The sequence below is a fragment of the Taeniopygia guttata genome, chromosome 15 (genome assembly GCF_048771995.1).
Source record: "Taeniopygia guttata chromosome 15, bTaeGut7.mat, whole genome shotgun sequence".
In the NCBI taxonomy this organism is placed as follows: domain Eukaryota; kingdom Metazoa; phylum Chordata; class Aves; order Passeriformes; family Estrildidae; genus Taeniopygia; species Taeniopygia guttata.
In genome coordinates, this window is record NC_133040.1 from 9,937,361 (window position 1) to 9,962,917 (window position 25,557).

General features: G+C 51.7%; 1 protein-coding gene across 3 annotated transcripts in view; it reads left to right on the forward strand.

Annotated features, from left to right (window-relative positions):
* Positions 1-24,065, forward strand: part of SSH1 (slingshot protein phosphatase 1) — a 33,382-nt gene extending 9,317 nt beyond the window's left edge. The window contains exons 1-14 of one of the 3 annotated variants that reach the window (XM_030285497.4): positions 5,106-5,320; positions 7,707-7,810; positions 9,520-9,584; positions 10,316-10,437; positions 11,742-11,810; positions 12,200-12,265; positions 13,461-13,655; positions 13,967-14,060; positions 15,106-15,234; positions 15,860-15,906; positions 17,179-17,325; positions 17,907-18,107; positions 18,813-19,416; positions 19,848-21,303. In XM_030285497.4, coding sequence (XP_030141357.4) covers positions 5,235-5,320; positions 7,707-7,810; positions 9,520-9,584; positions 10,316-10,437; positions 11,742-11,810; positions 12,200-12,265; positions 13,461-13,655; positions 13,967-14,060; positions 15,106-15,234; positions 15,860-15,906; positions 17,179-17,325; positions 17,907-18,107; positions 18,813-19,416; positions 19,848-21,098 — 3,180 coding nt within the window. In that variant the 5' untranslated portion in view covers positions 5,106-5,234 and the 3' untranslated portion in view covers positions 21,099-21,303. Of the gene's footprint in view, positions 1-5,105; positions 5,321-7,706; positions 7,811-9,519; positions 9,585-10,302; positions 10,438-11,741; positions 11,811-12,199; positions 12,266-13,460; positions 13,656-13,966; positions 14,061-15,105; positions 15,235-15,859; positions 15,907-17,178; positions 17,326-17,906; positions 18,108-18,812; positions 19,417-19,847 lie in introns of those variants that run through there. The other 2 variants (XM_030285496.4, XM_030285498.4) reach the window with 2 other exon arrangements.
* Positions 24,066-25,557: the final 1,492 nt, after the last annotated feature.

The following is a 25,557-nucleotide window of genomic DNA, read 5'->3' on the forward strand; positions in this document are numbered from 1 at the left end:
AATTTTAGTTTCTTGAAGAAATCCTTGCTGCAAGAACTGCTGGTGAAGGAAACCTTCATATCAGGGACCAAGTCAGCCAGAAATGTGGGGAATGGGACAAAATGTCCCGTTCAGACTTCCCAAAAAGCTGCCAGGTTCCTTGTTTGTTCTGTCTGCCATCCAAATGGTCACATCCAACCGTGTCCAACACTTGCATCCCAGTGGAGACTGCTGCCCATGGCTTGGCATCTCCCTCCCTGCCCTGCAAAACATCCCAAACTCCAGCTGTCTGCTTCCCTCTGCAACCCATCCTGCTTGGAAAACATGGCTTTGGAGTGGAGGGGGGAAAAGAAGGATGATCTCCTGGGCTTTTTACCACCACTTTTCCATTGCGAGTAAGCTTTGCCCCTGCCTGGCTCTCTCCTGATTTTGGGAATTCTGGCTGTGTACCCTCAGGGGGCTGGGAAGGGAGGCTGCAGTCTAGTCAAACACTCGAGGTGTCAGGGCTGAGCCAGAACTTTTCTCACTCTGCTCTTACCGCATGTGATCCGCCTGGATTTGTTTCATTTTGTTTTTCCACATTACCAGTGTGTCAAGTGCTCCCTGGTCTGTGCTGCCTTTTTTGGAGCCGTTCTGAAACCTGGCAGCTGAGCTGGTTTTTGGGTTGCTGTGCCACCAAGATTCCCAGCCATGCTTCCGATGCCATTGTCTGTGTCCTGGCTGACCTTCACTCACTCCGCTTGGAAGCTGCTCCCTTAATCCTCCGAGCTGTTATTCACCTTCCTTTTCTTTTCCAGTGGCGCCATTGGAGAGTTTCCACTTGTTTCTCTGGGAGACACTGCTGAGTGAGTGAAGCGGGGTGACTTATTAAACAGTTCCAAGGATTAAAACAATGGGCTGACAGGAGGAATGCAGGAGGATGGGCCCATGTGCTGACAGCTCGGCCGGGGAGGAGGACAGGAGTAGGATCAGCTCCTGCCAGGAGCGTGGGCGGAGGCTCTGCCTCTGCCTCTGCCATGCCCTCCATGGTGGGCATCATCCCACCTCTCCTTCAGCTTGGACGCTGCTCTGGGACAACTCCAGGGCTTGTCACCTGGCTCTCCCCTTACCTGTGGTCGTGGAACAGCAATGGCAGGAACATGGCAACACCCAGAACAGTGGCTTGTAGGAAAACACAGGGAGCCAGTGTTTTGGGAATAGCCAGCTTCCCTCAGACCACCAGGGAAATCCATGTTTTGCTGATGCTGGGATCTCTGTGTGTTCCCCTGCTGCTTTCCCAAGCTTTGTCCTCCAAGTCCATGAGCGTGAGCTGCTGTGCAGAGCAGCTCTGCCCAGCCCCCACGGCAGGGTGGGTGGCCCTGGGGTTGGCACAGGGGGCTGGGGACAGTCCAGGGCATGCACTGGGGTCATCAGTGCTGGGGGCTCTGTAGGGTTAATACTCCTTTTCCTAGCAGCTCGTGCAGGCTGAGGTTTGGAGAAGATCTGGCCAGGCCTCCTGAGACAGCGACTGTCCCCGAAGTGACATCGTGTTTCAGTGGGAATCTCAGAAATGCTCCTTGGGATTCAGACTGAGTTCCAAGGCCATGGCGTAGCTGGGTGATGCCGGGATCAGCCTCGTGCCTTTTTGAACTCGGCGATTAATGGGATGAGCAGAAAGGATTTCTTTTTCCTTGTGAAACAATCTCTTATTTTATTTGGCTTTTCACCATCCAAGTACTAGGGATTCCTAGAATTTTCTCATTCCTGGCTGTTTGGGAGCAGTTCTGTCAATTTACTTTGCGCAAGTCTGCTGGGATGGGGAATGATCCTGCTCATTTGTTTGTTTCCCTCTTCCTGCCCTTTCTTTGGGAGGGTTTATCCCAGCTGCTCCTGGGTTGTCTACAGGCACAGCCTGTTTGCCCCCGGGGTGGGATACTCAGAGCTGAGCTGGTTCCACTCAGTGCAGGATTTGTGCTGATTGCTGCTCCAGCCTGATGTATCCCAGGAGTGGCTGGAGGGACATCAGCAGCAGTCTATTTCTGTTGGGAAATAGGCTTTTGTGGGCTTCACGATTGATTTAATTTTTCTTTTTTTTGCCCTTTGTGCCAGAGGAGTGTTTGTGTGTGAATGGCCTGCAGTGTCTGCAGCCCTGTCAGCATTCCTGCTGGGATGTGGCCCACGGTCCCCACGCCTCTGAGCTCAGCAATGCACACTCACACTGCCCTTGGTCCCTGCTCTGCTGAGAACAGCAAAGCCTGTTGAGTTTTTTGGTCTCTCCAACATCTCACTTCTTTCAAAAAGGATAGGAGAGATGTTTCCTCCTGCAGGGAGGCTTTACAACCAACACTAACACCCAGCTGGAGCTGCTGCCTGGCTCCTTCCTGGCACAAAGATGCCCTGGCTGTGTCTGAGGAAGGGGAGATGTTCTCCTTGTGAACTTGAAGCCCACATTTTGCTTTTCTTCTGTGGGTGACTTGTCTTCAGCTGAGGAGGTCTGGGAATGACGAGTTTGGGTGTGGAAGTCATGGGTATGGAAAGAGCTTTCCTGCCTTGCATTTCTGGTGGTAGAAACACCTCCAAGTGGTCCTGAGCAGATCTCTCTGACCTTGCCAGGTGTTTTGGGCTCCTGCCCTCCTGACCACAGGTCAGTTTGCCAGCATATCCCAAATCCTACACGTTGTTCTCTTTGCTCTGAACCATCTTCACACGTGTTGGAACTGGGCTATTCCAGGTGCTGCTCTGTGGGGAGCACACTGCTCCTGTGGCAGCCCTGCTCCATGTGGGGCTGAGCTGGGATGGCTGTGGTGATGTTCCCACCTGTGTTTGTCCAGGTGATTCCCTTTAATCTTTGTGTGACACGGAGCAAAGGCCACTTGGACACACTTCATTAAGAGCAGGAGAAGGGGCTTGCTGCTGCTGCTGGAGTCCCTGGGCTGTTCCTGGAGCCGTGCAGTGCCATGGGAAGGAGCAGCTTTGAGGTCCCTTTTTCCCCTCTGCTGTTTTGTGTTGCCCAGGCCCCTTCCAAAGGCCCCTCTTGTGCTCAGGAAGTGTTATCAGATGTGCCTCTATCAGCCCAGAGCAAGCAGTGCCTCCGCCTTAACCGTCGGCTTTTTTGGGGAGCAGGAGCCACGCAGCTGCTCTCAGCTCTTCCTGTTTCTCTCCTTTCTGTTTGATGTGCTCCTTCCCAGCTTGGGTTGTGTTGCTCTTGTGGTGTGGCTGTGGGACAATGCCAGTCCCCTCTGCTCTCTGCAGTGTCCTGCCTAAAATCCACCCTCTGGAATATGGGGGGTCTGGCTGGGCTATGGGAGCATCCAGCAGGGCTGACTTGGTCCCTCTCCAGGGCTGTTTTGTCTTCTTTCTCAGTTGCCCTGAGGTGGCCAAGCTTGTTCCAGACCAAGCAGCAAAGGAGGGGAAGAAAAAGGGGGAAAAAAATCAGTTTTCTTCCTCCTTTTCAACAGGGCTATAGAAGAGGGAAGTGTGTTCCATTCTGTGGTGCATGAGAGGCTTGGTTTTCCCTCACCTTATCAGTTTGGAAATGTTTTGAGTAGAAGATGCCATGAAACCCAAGGAACTGGGAGGCATTGCCATGTTTGCCTTTGTAAAATCATGACCAATTTTGAGAGAAGCAAATACTCCTTTCCTTGTGGGGATTTGGGGTTTTTTTTCTTCCTTAAACACAGACCTGGTTGCAGGAGGCTGCTCACTTACCTCAGGCTTGCACTTCCCAAGAAAAGTGTTTTTATTCTCCAGACTCCGTGGATCTTTATTTTGAGATTAGTTCTGTAGCTATGTGTTAATAGACTCTTTTCTTGTGTCCTGCAAGATGATTATGGCTTATGTGAGATTCCCCATTAAAACATGGAACTCAAGCACATGAGGCGTGTGAGGATTCCTCCTGGGGCACCTCACAGCTGGAGCCACAATGGCAAAGCAAACTGCCTGGGGAAAACTGTTGTGGGACTGGCATCTGGCTGCCCCGAGCATGAGCAGCTCTGTCTCTTTTCCCAAATCCAGTGTTTTTAAAGGATTACTTAGTGGCATTCCCGGCCCCGGGGGGTGGCAGTTTGTACCACCGAGAAGGCGCTGCCTATTGTGCTCTTCAGCGACTCGAAATGGGCTTGATGTGTGTTGTAGCCACGCTCCTCTGGAGCTTTCCCAAAGGGAAAGAAATATTTCCTTTTCAAGTTGAGCAGCACGGAGCCAACGGATGGAGCAACAGCCTCTGGAGCCGGCTCTCAGCAGGGCTGTGGCCATGAGCACCCTGTCCTTGCCAGCCTCTGGGGGCAGGAGGGACTGTCACTGTCTGTACCCTCCTGTTGGAGGTGTTGGAAGTGTTGGGTTTTCCCTCTCTTAGGGGGATTATTTCCTGTGTTTGGTAAGCTGAGGTCAGGGAGTGGGAGGAGAGCTGATCTGCAGCTGTATTGGAGCATCAGGGTCCTGGGGCTGTGAGTGGGCTCTGTGTTTATTTGAGAGCCTGAAGTGACTCCTTGTAAAGAAGTTGTGCTGGTCAGGATTCCTGGAAGGGCATCCAGGGATTGGGTGGTTTCTGTGGTGTGTGCCAGTCAAACTGGGTGAAAACTGGCTGAGAATGCACAGAGAGCTCCTCATTCCCCTGGTCAGGCTGGTGGGACCAGAGTGGCCTTATGGTGTGTGCCTGCAGAAAGAATTGGGGTTTGTAAGGAACAAATCTTCAGGGAATTCAGTGCCAGCCAGCCCCTAACACACAAACCTGAGAGACTCCTTGTCCAGTGGGAGCTCAGGAACTCGGGAATGGCTCTGAAAATCCAACGAGGCAGCTGTACACTGAGAGAAGGACCATTTTAATTTCCTGTATCTGTATTAAAGCATTGCTCTAACTGTAAAGGAATGAACAGGCATCGGTCCATAGGATGCTTTTCCTCTAGTCCTGTCCCTCGAAGGGAATGTGGACTTCCCGCAGCCAGGGGCTGTGTGGGTGCTGATAGGAGCCTCTGGAGCACGAGGGGGGAAGCAAACAAACAAACAAGTCTGGAGGAGGGAAACGATTAGCCGAGCCTCAGCTGGTTGTTTCCCCTCTTGAATGGCTCTCTTTCATCAGGATGTGTTGGGACAAGTGCTTTTTCAAGCCAGGATATCAGTGGAAGACACAGTGTTCCCTAAAAGCCATCCAGTTCCCTGGGAGCATCAGCAGCCGCGATTCCTCTGCTCCGCACAGAAAATACGCGTGACCTTTTCTTTGCCTTCTGGTGGTTTTTTATGGGTTTAGAAGCAAAAGGATGTGAGTTTTCCAGCTGGTTATGAATCTTTTCAATTTGCCTGACTTCTGTCTGACGCTGGGGCCACCACGATGCTGCCGCTGCGCAAAGAAAACCAGCCCGAATTAGTATGTATGAGCCACGGGGTTGTGCTTTGGGGCATGTCACCCCTGCCGAGGGGCAGAGGTTGGGGATGTTCTCTAATGCCAGGATTTGGGTGCTCTTTAGGATGGGTTTTTTAATTAAAAAAAAAAAAAAAAAAAGCCCAGAGTTTTAGTTGTTTACTGGGATTGCAGGATTTAAAAGGGAGTTGTGCCTTGCCTTTTGCACTGAGCTGTGTCCAGAGCAGCTGTGTGGAGTGGCAGAGCACAGACAGTTCCCAGAGCAGAGATAAGGGCTTGGGTAACGTTGTTGTTACACTGGGGTGTAAACTATGAGCAGAGAGGCGTTTGGGTGTGTTCCCTGTGTCCGGTACCGTGCTGGGCACATGGAAACAGGAGCTGGTGTGGAGATGGGGAATGCTGGGGGTACAGAGGGCTTGTGCACGGTAGGAACGGGCATTTTAGTGGAAATGGAAACCTTGCTCTCAGCAGGCTCCTAGCTTTGCTTTCCTGTTCATTTCCACACACATGGATACACCGGAACAAAAATTTTGCTCTGTGAGTTGTCCTTTTCCTGGATCACTCGCTGCACTAGCAGCACAGCTTTCCCTTTTGCCTGCAATTGGGAATATTCTGCTTTATTGTCACAGATTTCCTGGCTGCAGGAAAGGAGAACATCTGTCAAGGTGCATCACCAAAGCAAGAGAGCCTGATAACTTTGGGAAGGAGCTCTGTTTTTTCCAAGGTTTTTCCTGCAGTAGAAATCCTAGTCAGTACTTTGAGATCAAAGATCCTTTGGGGTAAAACACTGGAGTAAAATATCCTATTTCAGGATATTTTTTTGCTTTCCCAAAGAAATCTTTCCCCAGATTTTCAGGGTGGGAATGATGTGAATTATCTCCTGGTGCATGATCTAAGCATTCCCTGCCTCTGGTGAGTGCTGAATATCCCATACTTGTGTGGGGGTCGCTGCCTTTGTGTCACTTCTGGCCTTTTTTTAACGCTTTCCTGTGAGGTCTGGGGTGAGAAGGAAACAAGGCTCTTCCTGGCTGCCTCCTGTAGGGAGCCACGTTGCCATTTGCAGCCCTGGGTGCTGTGTCCTGTGCCAGGCTGAGCTTGGATCCTGCTCAGACCCAGCCAGTGAGGTGAGAGGGGAGTGCTGGAATCCTGTGGGAATGGAAGTGGAGAATTGTTGGAATTAGGGTGCGCTTCTCCTGCTGTGTTTTATTGATCTTGTGGAGTCTGAAATTCAGACAAAAATCTTAGTTCACCTTTTAAAAGCAACTGAAATCTCGAATTTAAACCTGATCCAGATTTTTCTGGGGAATTCTTGAAATTCAGTTGAATCGGGAGGAAGCTTTGCCTGGGAACTGAGGTAGAACAGAGCATTGGGAGCATTACCACTCACTCGTGCCCCAAGGCAAAGACCATGGATAAAAAATGGAATAGATGAGTGCTGGGAGTAGTAACTCCAGTGGGATCATTTGCTGGAGCATAAGGAGCTCCTGTGTAGCACAGTCTCATAATGGAGCATTTCTGTTTAGTAGGTGCAGACATTAATTAATGGTGATCTATGGCTGCAAGCGTGGGGCGGTGGAAAACTGGGCTTTGGAGAAACAAATGGCTCTTGTGCTGTTTGGGGAGCAGAGCACACACATCCCAAGCAATTCCTGTGCAGCTGAAAGGTGCCTCAGGAGACAGGGATTTCCAGCCATGTGGGAAATGCAACTTCACTGCTTCTGGCCAAAGCTGCTGCTGAAGGATTTCCGAGATTCTCGCGTGTGTCCGGGAGTGGTGAAATCCGGCTGTGCCGGTGCTGCTCTGCTTCTCCCTTATGCTCCAGCCCTGGGTGTCATTTCCCCCTGGAAATGTCACTGTGTTTATCCCAGGATGCTGATCCAGCCACAGCAGAGCCAAGCCTTGTGCTGATTGTTTTTCCCTGAGGATCCAGAATTGTGTCCTTTCCCTTGGCATGTGCAGGTTCCATCTCCCTTCCTCTTTAAATCAGTTGCAGGTTCTTGTTTTTGCATTCCAAAGAAATGTCAAGAACTGCAATCAGCAGGAAGTGATGGGCTCAGAACCTGCTCTCCAGTCCATTGCAGGTCTCAGCCTGTAAAAAGTCCAACCCTTTGCTTCTTTTAAGTTGCAGGATTCCACAATCAAGTGATAAAGTCATTTCCAGCCCATGACAGCTCAGGCAAGTATCTCCTGCAGGGGCCAAGTAATAAAACAATGGTGGAAAATGACAGATGAATAATCCATGAATAATCCTAGAGTCATGCTGTGCAAGTGGCCGTGGCAAAATCCTACTATTTTACTGAGGAAAGCACTTCCTTTCCCAGATGTGCACATTTTGCTGCTCTTTCCTTTCAGCTGACTTCTGTGTGTTTGTTTTTTTGGTTTTTTTTCCCAGCCTCAGCGAGAGCTTTTTCATGGTGAAAGGTGCAGCCCTTTTCTTACAGCAAGGAAACAGCTCCCAGGGCCAGCGAAGCCTCCAGCATCCCCACAAACATGCAGGTAATGGATTCAATCCCCTCTGGAGATCCTTTTTCCCTCCCACCCGAAGGGACAGGCTGATGGCACAGTGGGTGACACCCCAGGTTGTCCTGGTGAGCCTTGTACAACCTGCTGAACAAACCTGGGTTTTCACCCCAAATTCAAATTACTGAGTTTTTTATTGGTGTCATTGAGTTTTGGTTTAAACTTTTATCATTCTCTTGGAACCATGACTGGAATAGAAACTTACTCTCTGTGAAAATCATGGCATTTTGCATGACTTTCTTTAGGCAGGGAAGCCTGAGCAGCCAGAAGGGCTGTGTGGAATCTCTCTCCCTGTTTTCCCCAGCCACAGAGGAGGAAATGTCACTTGTGCTTCAGTGAGTTAATCTTTGCCTCCCCTTTGGCTTGTGGCAGGGCTGAATCACAGAGCTCAGCACCCCTTGGGCACTTGTGGATGTCCTGGACATTTCTCCAGGGGCTCTCCCAGTCTCCAGTAATCTGAAGCTTGGGACCTTTTGCTTTGAAACTTCCTGTTGCTGGTTTTGTTTGGATGTTGCTGGTCAGAGTAAGGGATGTTAGATCAGGATTTGGGTGTCTGGACAGATGTACATTTGTTAGCTCCTCATATCCTGGTTTCAGGAAAACCCCCTTTCCTGTCAGCTCACCACAATCTGTTAGAGTTTATCATGGTTTAAGAACAGACTGTCCTGCTTCCCCCAGTCCCTTCCAGTTGCCAGCTGGTGGGAAGAAATGGCAGGGAGTGGTGTGGTGAGTGTACATACAGATTTGGATGCAGATAAGGGCATCCAGGGAAGTTGATTCTGCTTCCCCAGTATTTATACTCTCTGCCTTTGGCAGTTTGGAAATAGGTGGGTACTGGGCATGGAGAACTGGGATTTTGGGGCATTTTGAGAGCAGGAGCCTGTGGGAAAGGCACTGTGTGGTGCTGCTTAGCAAACACTCCAGCACAAAGGGGGTGTTTGAATGCCAAGCTTGGCTTTGGGTTTCTTGAACTGTCAGCAATTCCATGTACCCAGCAAACAGCCTACGGAAGGAATTTTATCTCACATGGAAAGTTATGAGTGCATTACTGAGTTATTAGATGGGAACTTGGTTTGTTTTCCTGTAGATTCCTTGTTCCTTTCGTCTGCCCTCCCCAAATAGAAATGTACCCACAGGCTGGAGCTGAAGGGACTTGGTGCATGAGCAGAACTTAGAGACAGAAGGGCTCCATCACCCAAACCAGGCCATTGCTGCAGCCCTTCCCTCTGGAGCTCACTCATGCTCAGTCACACCCTCTGTAGGGCTGCTGGGGCTGATCCCACCACGCTGGGGCTGATTCACAGCTCAAAGTTGTTCTTTTCTCCTTTGTTCCAGTTTTTTTAATCAGAGTTTTCCTCCTCTTCCTCCCTGGTTCTTATGGCCAAACCTTTGTCCTCTCTAGAGTGCTGTGACAGGAGGAGAATCCTCACTTGTGCCAGGCACAGGTGGTTGCAATTGATTTGGTGGCTTCCAAATACTGTCAGGTTGGGTTCTCACCCATCCAGGGAATGCCCATGCAAGAATCTCATTGCTCTTCGTGCTCTCTGGGACAGCAAAGTTAATTGACCTCCCTTAATTAGTATTTTTTTGACTTAGAAACATCCAGTTTCTCCAGAGGTTGAGACTCTGCTGATTCCTAGTGCAGCAAGAGCCCCTTTGTGATGACTGCTCTGCTTTCTGTGCAGGTGACTTGCCCCAGCACCTCCAGGTGATGATCAACCTCCTGCGCTGCGAGGACAGGATCAAACTGGTAAGGACAGGTGCATTGTCCTGCTCTCATTTCTCTTGGAAGTGTTTGCAACAGACCTGTAGAGGAGCAGGAAAAGCATAGGCAAATCCTAGATTTCAGAGCTGCCTTAACTCTGTGCTGGTTTCCAGCCCTACCCCATTTTCCTGACCACTCCTTTTGCCCTGGTCCTTGTGTGTCCAGGTGTGAGTTGGGTCAGGGAACTGCTCTGCCTGAAATTGATTCTTTTGTTAGATTTAGTTTTCCATCCAGCTGACAAACAGTAATACAGGAGGAGAGACAGGACCTTGCTGGTTCTCTTGGACACTTTTAAGTCAGCCTTGAAATTGCATCAGCTGGGCTGGGCTTTCTTTTGAAGAAATCTGCAGATAAAAATCTGCTGTAAAAGTCACTTCTCTGCAGAGAAGCTGATGCCAGTCGTGCCTCCTGCAGGACTGAGTTATTTCAGTGAAGGTTTGGGAGTGGGAGAATCCTCTGAGCCTGCCTGTTTTCAGTTCAGTGCATGACCAATGTTTTTACACTTCCTGTTTGAAACTTCAGAACAAACCTTAGGGCTACATTTTGTAACGTAAAAACCCAGCCTCGAGCAGATAATCTCAGCTCATCTTCCCCTCACCAAAACAGCAACAAGCCTTGCTGTATCTCCCATACTAAATAAAGCTTTTGGGGGTAATCAGAGCCTCCAAAGCCTTGTGCAGCAGTGGCAGCACTAATGAGGCAGAGGTGGTTTGCAGGCCGTGCGTTTGGAGAGCGTGTGGACCGACCGCGTGCGCTACATGGTGGTGGTGTACAGCAGCGGGAGGCAGGACACCGAGGAGAACATCCTGCTGGGAGTGGACTTCTCCAGCAAGGAGAGGTAGGTCTGAGCTGGCAGCCAGGCAGGATGGGCTCTCTGGCAGCACCAAACTGTCCCCGAGCAGTTGGGTCATCTGCATCTACAGATTCCAGCAAGAGAAAGGACAGGGGGTTGAGTTTTCTGACCTTTTTATTCAAGAAATCTCTGGAATCAAAGGCCATGGCATCCACCTCACCAGTGGGAGTCTGCTCCCTGCAAAATGCTCTTGCAGACACAATTGCAAAACTGGAACTCATTCTCTCCCCCAGACTCCAGTGTGTTGATGGAATGATGCAATGGAGCTGCTTTTGTAGTAGCTTTGTTGCCAAATAACGTAAAAACACAATACTGCAGAAGTGGCTCCAAAACCAACAAACAACTGTGTCAGCAACGAGCTGTTCCTTTTGTCTGACTGATAAGAGCACACAGTATTTGGAAAAGCAAGTGAAATATTTTGTTATTGCAGCCCCTCTCAGATTATTCCAGTTCTAGTGAGTAAGCCAAGGCAGAAACACTCTTGGCTGAAGGAAAAGGGGCTGGTTTGGCAGAGCTGGAGTCAAAGGCTGGAGCTGCCAGGCTGTTGTGTGTGTTCTCCCAGGATTTAACAGGCTGCCCTGTCCTTGTGGTACAGCCTCTGTGAGTTTTGTTTAATTCTGGAAAACCTTAGTGGTGGTTTCCCCTGGAAGGTGGGAAGGGGAAGCTTTGCACAGCAGAGGGATCTGTAGGGGAAGCTCCCAGCTGTGCCTTGTGCCTTCCTTGTCAGATTATTGTCACTGGCTTTGATGCTGCCTGTGTTCTGCTCTGAATTGCCCATGTGGCATTCCCTTGGTGTGCCACACCAGGGGAAGTTTGCCATGTCACCTCCACTCTGAAACAACCTTGCATTAATTTGCTCCTGGTGATTATTGATGTGAGGCAAGAGGAAGGATGGATTTCTGTTGCTGTCTGCATCACAATTTCCTTTAAAACCTGAATATCTCAGTAGCTTAATTATTTACAGCTGGAAGTTCCTGGCCTTCACTATAGCAGGGTTTTCTTGCCAGATTGTCTGAACTGAAAGTGTTCTTTTGGGTCAGATAACCACTAAAATCCATTTTCATCTGTTCCACCTGTTAGAGTGATCCCATGGAGCAATCACCATGAGTTATCACCTTGTCAGACCAGACTCCAGCTTCCAGATTTATTTGATGGCCTAAAATATTACGAGAGATTACTAGAGCAAGGCTTGAGGATTTTAAAAATTAAAGAGTATTAATAATTTAGGCTATTGGCATGACCACATCATGGCCTATATTTAACTTCCTGTCTCACCATCTCTCTTCCAGTAAAAGCTGCACTATAGGAATGGTTCTTCGCCTGTGGAGTGATACTAAAATCCATCTGGATGGGGATGGGTAAGAAACCACATTGAAAGGATAAATGTGAATGTCCTTCCCTAGCTGGGGGCTGCTCTAGGAGAGATTCTCCATCACCTTGTAAATGAAGTGCCCATTTTGGATTCATGGCTGCAGAGTCCTCTTATTCAGACAGTGAGTTCTTGTCTTGCTGCCCTCACACTGCTCCTGTGGTTCCAGGGAATGCTCTGAAACCCCACTGAGGACTGGAGCTCCCATTCCTGGCAGGCTCTTTCCTTTCTTACTTGGGAGGTTGGAAAATCAGTGATAGAAATTCTGTTCCTGATTCTTTTGGCCTGTGGGTGCCCCAGTGCAGTGGCTGTTTGTAGAGGGCAGGTTGGGGTGCAGAGAAAAGCAGGTTTTGACTCGATTTTCCCTCTCTCCATCAGTGGCTTCAGCGTGAGCACTGCAGGGAGGATGCACATCTTCAAGCCTGTGTCGGTGCAAGCCATGTGGTACGTGAGGGGCTGGGCTCAGGGAGACACTCTTCTTTCTGTCAGAAAATTAAAGAAAAAAAAATCAGCTGCATTTAGCCTTCTCCACAACGGGCATTTAGTGAACTGCAGCAGAGATCTGCTTCCCTGTGTCAGCAGAGGGGCTGTGGGACTCCTGATCCCAAAGCAGGATCTGCTGCTTCAGTTCAGAGCAGCTCTGTGTCCTTCAGCACGGGGGAAGTGGCACCAGGGAGATGGATAAATATGAAAGATGAGCTCGAATTCCTGGAGCTGCAAACCAAGAATTTCCTCTCTCTGCATGTTTCTCTCTGTGGCTGACAGAGGAGGTTCAGGGCCCATTGCCAGCCTGTGGCATTCCCTGTGTCCTGCCCCATTCCTGGGGTTCCTGCAGCCCCAGGTGCCCATTCACCTTCCAGCTCCTGCCACCCCTCCCCTGTGCAGAGATTCCAAACCCCTGAGGTGGCTGAGCCAGCAAATTCCTCCCTGAAGAGGCTGCTCCACATGGAGCTGCATCTCCCTCTGCCTGGGCAGTGCTGTTTCCCCTTGGAGCCTGGAGAGATCCCAGTCCCTGCAGCATCTCCTAGGGAAGAGATACAGCTGTGGGGAAGGATGTTGTGCTAGGGATGGTTTGGTACAGAAACAAATAAAACTCCTGTTCCTGTCAGTTTTTAATTTGGCCCCTCCTGTTGCCAGCCTTGGATGTGGGTGATGTCTTCAGTGCAACAACTTTCGAGTAGAGCCTTAAAGAAAGGAAAAATTGAGGAGAGAAGGAAGGAAAAAGTAATGTTAGGATTTGCAAAAACAAATGACCCAATCTGGGCTCTGTCCCTGGAGCCTGTCAGGGGCCAGGAATGCTGGTAAGTATTCATCAGGCTCTTTGCTGGAGGTGGTTGGAAAATTGTCCCTGTTCTTTATCTTCCTTTGGCTGTACAAGTTGGTTAATGATTAGATCTCAGAGCAACTTGTGCCTCCTTCTTCCCTGTTAATTAGGAGAAGATTTCAACCCCTGCCTCAGCCCTGCTGGGAGAAGCCCCCACGGTGCAGTTTGTGCCTCTTTGAGTTCTGACACCATAAATTTCCTGCTTTCGAAGAGCAAACTGCAACAACTAATACTGAAAATCATTTTCCTCTGTGAAACTCTCAGCTTCTGCTTTGTCTGCTCACAGCTGCCCGTATCTCTTCTCCCACCCTGCAGGTCTGCTTTACAGATCCTCCACAAAGCCTGTGAAGTTGCCAGGAGGTACAACTACTTCCCAGGGGGGGTGGCCTTGGTGTGGGCCACCTACTACGAGAGCTGCATCAGCTCGGACCAGAGCTGCATCAATGAGTGGAACGCCATGCAGGACCTGGAGTCCACCCGCCCCGACTCCCCAGCCCTCTTTGTTGACAAGTCAGTGCAGCATTTTATTTGGAAAAGTTTGCTTGGCTCATGAAGGAAATTTCCTCTTCTCCCTATTCTTCCTGGCCCTATTCTTTTCTGGGGCTGCAAAAGCAACAAAAGAGAATTTGTGTGAAATAGTCAGACCTGAAACTTTAGCTCGTGATATAGTGTATGAGCACCAACAAACTGCTTTTTTTTTTTTTTTTTTTTTATTATTTCCATAAAAACTCCCTTTAACACAAGCCTTCCTCCTCACTCCTCAGTGCTGTGCTCATGCTGCCAGCCTGGAATCATCCTCTCCTCTTCCTGTTCTTTCCCAGGCCGACAGAAAGGGAACGAACGGAGCGACTCATTAAAGCCAAGCTCCGGAGCATCATGACCAGCAAAGACCTGGAAAATGTGACTTCCAAGGAGGTAAATATAAAAAAAATTTCACTCTTATTCTTCCTGCCAGACTCCCTCTCTAGAGAGTGGTGAGCAGGCACCATATGCCTGGGTGTCCCTGGCTTTGGAATGTGCATTTCAACCGTTCTGTAAAGGCTCTGCTCTGGCTTTGCTGCATCTCCCTCCTGAGAGATCAGGATAATCCCAGCATCACAACTGTCTTTCAGGACCTCAGTAACAGCTGTGTGACTTTCAAATTAGATTTTAAGGTTTTATTTCCTTTTTTTTTTCCCCTGGACAAATGTCAGAGGACCTTGCAGACAGCATTTTGCTGGTGAGTTTATGGATGGAAAATCACAAATCAAGGCTAGAGCTCTTTTGGATCCATCTCCCAGGCTGGTGAAATCCATCCACCCACAGTGCAGACGTGATCAGAGTGGGAATGGTTCTTTTTGGGGTGGGTTTTTGGTTTTTAAGGGAGGTTATTAACATGCAAGTGGTAGGAGGAAGCTGAGAACGTCTGTCTGTGGATGTGTTCCTCACTCCTCCCGCAGACAAGCTCTTGGTTTTTTCTCTCTCAAATTACTAATTTTAAGGAGCAGGTACCCCAAAATACTTTTTTTCCTTCAGATGATATGTGAAGCTTTATTTTCAGATTCTTAGTTTGGGAATTTAGGATACCATGGCAGGGGACAGTGGTTTTAAACTGCTAAAGGGGAGGATAGGTGGGATGTTGGGAAGGAAAAAAAAAAACAACAAAACTGGTTGAGGGGCTGGGATGGAATTCCCAGAGAAGCTGGAATCCCTGGAGGTGTTTAAGGTCAGGTTGGATGGGGCTTGGAGCAGCCTGGGACAGTGGAAGGTGTGGAACGAGATGAACTTTAACCACCCTCCCCACACAACCTGTTCTGCATCTTTGGAGAGATGCCACATACTGAAATTCCTGGTCTCCAGAAGGCTGAGTCCCTGTTGCTGTTTTTAATGAAAAAGTGAAAAGTGTTCTGCAGGGAAATGCCCACAAATATTTCTGTTGGACACCAAGATTCCAGTGCCATCCTTTGTGTTTGCTCTGCAGATCCGAAATGAGCTGGAGAAACACATGAACTGCAACTTGAAGGAATTCAAGGAATTTATAGACAATGAAATGCTGCTGATCCTGGGTCAGATGGACAAACCATCCCTGATTTTTGATCATTTGTACCTGGTGAGTGTCAAGAGCTCCAGGAGGGCTCTGCTGTGCTGTGTCCAATCCTTTGCCACTAGATGGTACTCCAGGCAAAACCAGGCTCTGCCTCTGGAACAAAGACTTCCCAGAGATGACACTTTGTGCCATTGGGTCTTTTTGTTGTTGTTCTGGGTAGAGTCAGAGGAATTGCTCGTGTTTCAGGGCAAAACCTGCTTCTTAACAGTTCAGAGCTTTCTTTTGTGAAGGTTTGGGGGGAATCCAAGGTGTGACCACCTCTAGAGTTTCAGGATTTACCTCACTTCTCATGTGTGGCATGTCTGGAATCACAGGTGCATTTGGTTTGTTTCCCTGAACTGTTTTTCCCTGTGTTTAAAACTCCAGAGTGGCCAGGGGCAGTGATTTGGGATGAGCTCAGTCACACCCTGGCCTAGAACTAACTCTGCGGGTGAGTTGTACCCTGCTCCCTCCTTCAGCAGGTCCCTGCCTGCTCAGGACAGGACATCAGTGCCCTATTCCTGTCTCAGAGGCTGATCCCAACATTCCAGTCAGCTCAGGAGGACGGCTGGGGCTGGGGGATTGCAGAACTTGAGGGAAAAGGGCTGGTTTGGGGCCCCTTGGAAACGTGTGCTTGTGGCTGTTGCAGGGCTCCGAGTGGAACGCTTCCAACCTGGAGGAGCTGCAGGGCTCGGGGTGAGTACTGCTCCTCCCAGGCTCCAAACCCTCCACCGTGTGCCTGCAATTCCCCCAGGACTCTGGAGAGGACATTTACAGGCTCCAAACCCTCCACTGTGTGCCTGCAATTCCCCCAGGACTCTGGAGAGGACATTTACAGGCTCGAGGGATGATTTGGGGCCCATTCTCAGCTGTGGGGTAACTTCCCACCAGCAACTCTGGAGAAATCTCTCCAACCTCACTTTTACCATCAGCACAGAGCAAAAATAACAAAACTTGTCATTCATGAGGTCCATCAGAATCTCCATCCCCCAGTCTTCCCAGTGCTGTGCCAGGTGTGAATTCCTGCAGGCTGTAGAGGAGCAAAGGTTACAGCACTAAGGAAAAGTCTCCATTCAGATGGAGCAGAGCTGCCTATGGATGAGCAAACTCCTCCTCACCTGCCTGGACAGGCAGCTCCAGGCTTCTCTCCCATCCCCATGGTGCTGCTTGGCTCCATTCCCTGCCACACTTTTTGGATCAGGGAGAATTCTGCCTATAAATATTTGCTGCTCACTCAAGGCCTGCACCAACCTTGCTGTAAGGAACTGAAATTCTTTTCAATTTCAGCACAGCTGAAAATGTTTCATTTGGAGTCCTTGGGAGCAGATGTCTGCACATCATGGGACAAGGAAATCAAGCAGAGTGTTAATGATTATGTCTTGCATTGGGATCTGCAGTGTCCAGAGGCAAAGCTGGACAAATTCTGAGACAAATATCCTATGTCCTTGATTTTTCTCACTGATAGGAGGTGATAAATCAATCTGGACATTCATTCTTAGGTACATTGTTATCCCTGCTGTGATATTTGGCAGGAATCAAGAGATAGCATGTGACTCTCACGGTTTTGGTCAGAAAGAAGGAGAAGGGATGGGCTTGCAGCTAAAACCTGCAGCTGGAGTTGGCGATCCCTGGGTTATGTTCCCAGATGATTCACTTCTTTCTGCATCCCCGGAGCTGTGTGGCACAGCGAGGAGTTCCTGGTTGGGTTACACAGACTCGGAGACAATAAATGGAATAAAATAAACTTCTCCCTCCTGTGCCCAGTTTTGACACTTGGGATGTGCTGGCAGTGAGAGGTGGCAGAATGGCCTCCTGTGTGCCCTGTGTCACCAGTTGTTCAGGAGTTGACGATTAGGGCTGTAGGTAAAACCTTACAGCTCGTGTTGGGTTGGATTGCATGGATTCACAGTGTCCCTCAGTGCCTGTTTGGTGACCGTGGCAGCTCAGGGTGTCTCTCCTGTCACACAGCATTGACTACATCCTGAACGTCACCCGGGAAATCGACAACTTCTTCCCAGGCCTGTTCGCCTACCACAACATCCGGGTGTACGACGAGGAGACCACGGACCTGCTGGCACACTGGAACGAGGCTTATCACTTCATCAACAAGGCCAAGTGAGTGCTGGGACACCTGGCCCTGGGGGAGGCACATCCTGAGCCCTCACAAAGCCACACGAACTGCAGGGCCTTGGCATCATCATTCCGTGTTCCTGGAGCTCCCTCGTGCCCTGTCCCTTCCCAGACTGGCATTAACCTGTTCCTAGCCCAGCATTTTTGTTACTACTTTGTTTTGCTTCCAAAAGGAAATGAGGATGTTTCCTCTTCTGGAGACATTCTGGAGCTGCTCCAGCCGTGTCTGTGTTGGACCTGCCCCAGCTGTCTCTGCAGACAGAGCCCATCAAACCCTGCCAGGTCTCTACACTCAGCCTTTTCCCAGTGATCCCAGTATTCCCGAGACTTGGATGGAGGCAGGAGGCTTCATGGTGGTCTCTGAAGTGAATGAGGCTGCCCATCTCTAATTCCCAGCTTTTCTGGAGAGGGGTTCTTCTCCTGGCCCTCATCATCCCACACATTCTCCCTTCTGGAGCTGTGATGCAGTGTGGGCAGAGCAGGGAGCTCTGTCCCTCTTCTGGTGAAGCCCTAACAGATCCAGAACCGGTGACACGGGATTTATTCTCCCATTTGTCCTCCTGCAGGAAGAACCACTCCAAGTGCCTGGTGCACTGCAAGATGGGCGTGAGCCGCTCCGCATCCACCGTCATCGCCTATGCCATGAAGGAGTTCGGCTGGTCCCTGGAAAAGGCCTACAACTACGTGAAGCAGAAGCGCAGCATCACGCGGCCCAACGCCGGCTTCATGCGGCAGCTGCTGGAGTACGAGGGCATTTTGGATGCCAGGTGTGCCTCGGGATGAGTGGGAGGGAAAGGAGCTGAGTGTGGATAACATCACAAAGGATTACTGGATCTCTGTGGGGGCTCTGTTGGTGTGAGGGGTGTCGCCTGAAGAGCACAGGCAGAATCCTGGGTCAGTCATGCTTTTCCTAAACCTTCCCTGTGCCAGGCTCCCTGCATGGAAATTAGCTGGGAGAGCTGCTGTGGTGTAACTCAGTGAGGGTTTCTCTGTGCTTGGGAAGCACGTTTGGATTTCTCAGCAGCCAGTGCTGCTCAGCACAGTATTGTTCTTGTTTTATGAGGCAGAACTGAGTTTGGGCCATTCTGGAGGCAAAGTGTTCGTGGTTCTGTGCCAACCCCAGGGCTCTGTCACTGCGAGGGCTGTAGTATTTATCTTCTGAGGACAGAGGAGAGAATTCTGTCCTCTGGTTCAGCAGGAACTGTGCCACGGGACGTGCAGAGGGATCAGTTCGGGGTGATGTGCTCTAAGGGGGCTTCTGTGCCCTGAGGGGTCTCCCAAGCTCTGATCCCACCACAGCTGTACTCAGGGCACTGCTCTGGGAGAAAAAATCCCAGTGCTGAAGGTGGTTCATCCAAGTGGGATCTCAGGTCTGGGCCCAGCCCTTGGGTTCTGGGCTGTGGAGACAGAAGAAAGCTCCTGGCACTGGGCATCCTGCAGGGCAGTCACTCATGTCCTTGTCCTTTCCCCAGCAAGCAGCGCCACAATAAACTGTGGAAGCAGCAGGCAGAGAGCAACCTGCCCCAGAACACCGATGGCACCACGGGGTCGGGAGACTTCTTACTGGAGAGCTTGGACATCGACCTGGAAAACCGCCTGGCTGACCTGGACATGCCTTCCCAGTCTGCCTACCTGGACAACCGCGCCGGCTCCGATGGTTCCGTGGGCTTCGGGTACTGCTTCCGCCGCCTCTCGGACACGCTGCTGGAGAACAAGATTCCTGGGGACAGGGAGGGCTTCTTCCACATGGAGCAGCTGGAGCGGGATGCCCTGGTGGGACAGCCTCCATCTGCACCATCCCAGGGGAGGCTGCTGGAGATGGAAAAGGCCCCAGAGAGAGCGGAGCCACTGGCAGAGCTGGGCAGCTTCTGTGAGAAAGAGGCGAAGAAGAAACTGGACTTCAGCCCCAGGAAAGGAAGGATGGTCCTTGGGGAGCCAGGGGAGGATGGTGTCAGGGAGGAAAATCCCATGGAAAAGTGGAAGCGGCGTTTGTCCATGCACAAGGAGGAGAGCAGGCTCAATAGGGAGAACTTGAATAACAACAACAGCAAAAGGAGTTGCCCAGAGGATTTTGAGGTGCGTATGGAGGTGAGATGGAGGTGATTGGCATGGCTGACTCTGCTGCAAGTGAAACTGCTCTTCTCATCCTCATAGCCCAGTTTCATTTGACTTGGATAAAGCCTTTCATTCCATGATGAGCTTCTCCCCTTTCGAGGCGCTTCTCACCAGGGCTTTGCTTGCCCGAGCTGTGGATGTAGATGCCAGAGAGTGCCCAGTGAGTGCTCTGTAAAGTGCTGTGGGCAGCTCGCTTGCATGACCCTCGCTTGGCACGGTAGGTATTCCTTGGAGACACTGTCCGCTGTGAAAGCACGTGGCTTTAGTTCCTGCTGCAGGGCCTGAGGTGGAAATGGGCTTTGTTCCAGGTCTCTTTGGCTGTCCCGCACCCTGTGGGCTGTGCTGGTGTCTGTTCCGTGCTCGTTGATCTGTCCCTGTTTTCTCTCCTGCAGCACGATGCCGTGTTCGGGATCCTCAGCAAGGTGAAGCCTTCCTACCAGTCCTGCACTGAGTGCATGTACTCCTCAGCGGGACTGGCCCCCGACTCCTTCGGGGAGCAGTGCGAGAGGCTCGGCGCTGGCACCACACGGCGCAGCAGCACCATCTGCACCCAGCCCCCGCTGCTGTCCCACCTGCACTCCCACCTGATGGATCACCTGCCCAGCAGGGCACCCCCCCAGGAGCCAGGCAGAACTAAACACAACGAGGCTCCGCTCCCTCCGGCGCCAGGAGCCGCGGCTGTGGAGGTTGGCACGTGCAGGTCACTGGATCAGCACTGCGGCCTTTTGGAGAGAGGGAAAGATGCGCCAAAAACCCCCGAAAAGACTCTGCTGCCCAGGAGAAACTCCCACTGTGACAGGAGCCTCCTTCACACAGAGGTGGTGAGGGAAGAGTCTCTGGCCAGAAAGGACCCCAGACCTACCAAGGACCTGAAGTACCTGTTGTTCAGCAAAGACTTGGAAAAGCCGAGCGCCAACAGTTACTTGATGCAGCACCAGGAGTCGCTGCTCCAGCTGCAGAAAGCGGGGTTGGTCAGGAAGCACACCAAAGAGCTGGAGCGCCTCAAGGGCCTGCCCTCGGACAGCCCCCTGGGCAGGGTCGACTCCAGCATCGTGGAGGAAAGCGAGGACTTGATGTCCCATCCCAGCCTTGTGCCTCTCCTGGCACCGGCCCCACTGGTGCTCGGAGACGCTGAGAACGAGGTGGAGAAGCTGGGGGTGAAGCGTGTGCTGGAGGGGATCTCCCAGAAAACCTCCACGCCGGCCGGGTGCCGCCTGGAGCACACGAGCAGCTTCACCAAGGACTTCCTGAAGACCATCTGCTACACCCCCTCCTCCTCCCGCAGCTCCAACCTGACACGGAGCTCCAGCAGCGACAGCATCCACAGCGTGCGGGGCAAGCCCGGGCTGGTGAAGCAGCGCACGCAGGAGATCGAGACCAGGCTGCGCCTGGCCGGCCTCACCGTGTCCTCACCCCTGAAAAGGTCCAATTCCCTGGCCAAGCTGGGATGTCTTAACCTGTCCTCCGAGGACTTGTCGAGTGACGTGGACGTGGCCACCATCACGGACTCCAAGGAGGCCGTGTCCAGCGAGTGCTCCGTGCTCTGTGAGCCCCCGCTGAGGAGCGCGGACGGCGCCTCCAAACCAGGGGTGAAGCCTCTGCCTGGGAACTTGAAGAACACACTTTGGATGGGCAAAAGTTGATGCCTTGCAGGGGGAGGAGAGGGCTGGAGCATTTTGGGGGTTTGCAGCATTTATTCATTGCACCAGTGCTGTTTTATCATCTGACGCGCAGCAGCTCATCTGGTGCCACCTCCTCGTCCCCTCTTTGTGCTCCGAGAAAGGAGGAAAGAACCACGATGGGTCACAGTGAAGGGCACAAGGGAAATAAAATGTGTTGCATGGCTTAGAGGAGGACTTGGTGTGTGAATTGCCTGTTGTCCTGCCCTTCCTAGTACTGTTTGCCAAGTGTAATAATGTGGATTTGTGTGTGGTTATGGATAGATATTTGTATCTCTATCTATATCTAAAATGCTGAAATATTCTGTTTCAAAGACTCAAAATAATTATTCATGACTTTTTTTTACAGAACAAACACAAGTCTCTATTTATAACAGGGCACTTGTGGAAAATCCTTAAAATGGTGACACGCACACTACCTCTGTCCTCGCTGGCTTTTTGTCCTGGTTTGTTGTTTGGGGCTTTTATCCAAAAGGCTTTTCCCAGAATTCTTGCTGTTGTTTGAAGGAATTCCCGTAGCTGTAAATGCCTGGAGGAGTGTGGACACAGAGGCTTCCCCATGTTGTGGCTGGGAGGTGACAGAGTGCTGAGCTGTGTCCGTGGGGACGCTATGACCTGATGTCACCCTGGCTGCTGCTGTCCCAGGTGTTGTGTTCTTGGGGTGTTTTGCTGTCGTTGTGGTTGGTGTTGTCGCAGTGGTGACAGAGCCTGGCCAGTGGTTGCCTGTGGACCCTTGTGATGTGAAGCTGTGTCAGTGTCGTGGGTGCTCTGGGGACCCCCTGTCACTGGGTGAGGTGGCCGAGGAGGTGTGGCTCTCCTGGCGCCCCGGTAGGTGACAGAGTGTCGTTTGTGGTTGTGCTGTCGGTTTTGTAGGATGGTCCTTGTGCTGCTGGAGGAGTCCTGGATGCTGTTTATGGTGGGCATCAGGAGTTTGGGGGGCCCCAGAGCCGCAGCCAGGCTGGGCCTGTCCCAGAGCTCACAGGGCTGAGAGAGCCACGTGAGCCCTGCTGGGGGGAGCAGTCGGACAGAACCACGGACACGCTCTGAGGAGAGGGATGCTGGAGGGAGGGTGGGCAGCCAGGCACTGTCTGTGCTCCCAGTCCAGTGTTACCCTCTCCTGCTTGGATTCCATAGGGAATGCACATTTTCTGTGAATATTTTTGGCAGCCAGCCTGGTCAAGAGCTGCTCCATGTGAACCCTCACTGAGTCCAGAGGGAAGAGCTTGGGAAGTGAGCAGGGGATGTGCTCCAAACCTTGGTGCCCCCTGATCCCATCTGAGGCCTTGTGCCTTTGGGTGATGTTTTGAAGTAAATTTGGGGGGTTCAGGTGCATTTGCTGACTCTGGCTCTGAGTGGGAGTATTCCCACATTTTATAATCTCCATGGAAAGGCTTTTTTGCAACTCCCCTCTGAGGTGGGGCAGAGCCAGGCTGCAGCAACTGCTCTGAACTGTATTGATTGAAAATTCAGTGTCTCAAGGAAGGGGGTTGTGCATTTTCTTGCCCTAAATGCCTGGAGTTCCCTTTTTCCCCTTCAGCATAAGATCCTGCATGTTTCATTTGGGTGAGGAATTCTAGGGACAGGCAATCGGTGAATAATTGTCCCTCCTGAAAGAGTCTGAATTTGATTTGCACTTGTTCCACCCGGGAGAGCTGATGTGCAGCAAAAGCTGCTCCAGGAGGGAAGTTTTGCAGGAGCCTCTGCTTGTTTGGGCTGAGGCAGTGCTGGATCGTGCTCAGGGCAGGATGAAACCCCACAAGCCAGGGCTGGATCCATTCCCTGTGTTTGGATCAGCTTTATCCTCCTCCTGCACCCGGATTCAGATTTGGAAGGTGCAAACGGAGGGCCCGGGGCTGTTGGGTGCCGCAGGGTCGGAGCAGCGGCTGGGAAACCTCCGTGTCCCCTGCCTGGGACAATTCCACCCTCGGCTCGCCAGGGCTGCCACAGGTGTGCTGCCGACCCTTCCCATCACTGCCTGGCTGAGGGAAGAGGTGCTGGGAACGGTTTTGAATGAGTTTAGAGAATTCTGTGAACTGATACAAGCGAACATCTGATTTCCTTCCCGTTTTTCGGGTGCGGCGTCCAACTCGCCGCGTTCCGGGGCTCAGCTCGGCACCCTCCGCCTTCCCCGCCTGGCTCTGGCTGGATCGGCCCCAGGAGCTGCTCCGGGAGCTCCGCTGTGCCATTCCCGGGGGGTTGTAGCCAAACTCCCCCGTCCCGTCGGGTTTGTTGCATGACACGGTTGATGTGCTTGTCCTCCCCACGTGTCGTACGTGTCCTTACGATGGAGTGCCTTACTCATAGTTTACAAACACTGTGTATCTGCTGAGCTGTTGGACTCTGCTGTTTGCTGTTCTTTAGGGAGTTTTTGGTGCTTTTGGTGTTTCTGGTGGCAGTGAGGCCGTCCCTCCTGTCCTGCCCTCGTGTCCCCGCCGAGCTCGGCGCTGCTCACCTGTACCGCTTCCCTCTGCTCTGGGCACGGCAGCAGCAAAGGGCTCCGTGCCAGCCGCGGTGCCTGTGGCTGCCCGCTGTCCCGTTATTTATCCCATTGATCCCATTGATCTATGCATCGCTGCCGGAACGCGGGCGGGGTGTGTAGGGACACATCCCATCACCGACACGCTTTGCTCGGCAGCCCCAAACCCCGTCCCGTCCTGCCAGAAATCCTGAAATGCACAAAGCGGCGCCTCATTCCCGCTCCGGGGGTGTCGCTCCGTGTGGCAGCAGTGCCCGTTCTCCCGGGCGCCCTTCCCGTGCCACCGGGGTTTGTCCCGGCAGTGTCACCGGCTCCCGGCCGCAGAAGTGGGGACAGTCCCGGTCAGTCCCTGAGGAGGGGGGCGAGTGACGTGTAGCTGTTCTGTGCATTGCTGTACTCCATAACAACGTTCCTTTATTCCATGGTATTTCTTACCCCAATTTTATATGGAAATCTGCAGGATTTTTGTACTGTATGCCCGCGGGAGGGATGCATCATGCACTTTTTTTTTTTTTTTTTTTTTTTTACTTTTGTTTGTAAAAATGTCCTGGATATTTTATGTTCTTCTTGTGAGGAAAAACAAATAAACTTTTTTTTTTTTCCTTTAACAAATGAGTTTTGTAGCTTTGTTAGGAGGTGGAGAAGGAACAGACGCTGAAGGGGTGAAAGAAAAGGAGTGAATGGGATATTACCCAGGAGCCGCTGCCTGCTCTGTTATAATTCTCCGTCTATCCTGGCTCTGCTTCCCTCATTTTTGAGTCCTGGCTGTTTTCTGATGCTCCTGAAGGCTGGATCCAGAGGAACAGGATGGAAATCGATCATTCTCCACCTGGTTCCTTCAGAGACCCCAGACTGGGTTCAGGAGAAGCCACTCACCTTGCAGCAAGGATGCCAGCAGTGGAGCGGTGGCACATGGAAAGGTGACACCTGCACCTTGCTGAGCCTGGAAAATCCCACCTGGGAGAGGGCCTTGATGCTGCCTTGATGCTGATGTGGAATTCCACAGGCCTGTGCTGAACTGCGTGCCAGGCGTGGAAGCCCAGCAGCTCCCACAGGGACTCACATGGACAGCAGCTCCCCGGCTGGGGAAATCATCTGCAAACAATGAGGGCACTGTCCTGGGCTGCCGGGGGTAGGTTTGGAGCATTTGGGTCTCCTTCAGCTGAGGATATCCCCAGGGGAGGGATGGATCTCCAGGAGTGGGAGCAGCTCTGGCACAGGCAGGTGCTCCCACAGGAGCTGAGGCACTCACACTGAGCTGGGAGCCCCAGAGCTCTGGATTGGGAAGAGCAGCTTCCCGCTGTTGTTTGAGACCCTGGAGCACAGCCTGACCCTCAGCCAACACCATTTTGGGGTCAGTGTTTGGTGTTTGCTCATTTAGCCCACACATCCTTTGGCTGAGCCCACAGAGACATCGCTCCCTGCTCAGCTCAGGTTCCCAAAGATGGAGCCTCCCCACGGAGCCGTTCCTGGTGTGATTTGGATATGGGGAACTACAAGATTGGGCTATGGAATGGCTGGAGCATGCCCAGGCTGCCCATGAGTCCCTGGCTGGTTTTTGTTCTTGTTAGGATTGGAAATTGGTCCTTTTCGGAGCGGTTCCTCACAGCCCAGTGTTACATCCTGTTGTGATGTTGCCATGGCAAAACCAGGCAACATCTGGAGCAACACAAATCCTCTCCAGCGACCAGGGAGGGTTTATTTATAGCCTCGCTGACCAGAGGAGATGCCTGAGCCTGGAGCTGCCGTGGGCACTGGGTGCCCTCCTGGGGTGGGGGGAAGGTGCAGGGTCCGGCTGTGCCCCTTGTCTGTCTCCCACGGAGGAGCTGCAGGTGCTCCAATGCTGATCTCCTCAAGGAGCCCCTGATGTGAGGATGGTTCCCTGGCAGCATTTCCCCGTTCCATGTGGAGCTGGGGTGGTGAGCAGGTACTCTAATGGTGGTTTGG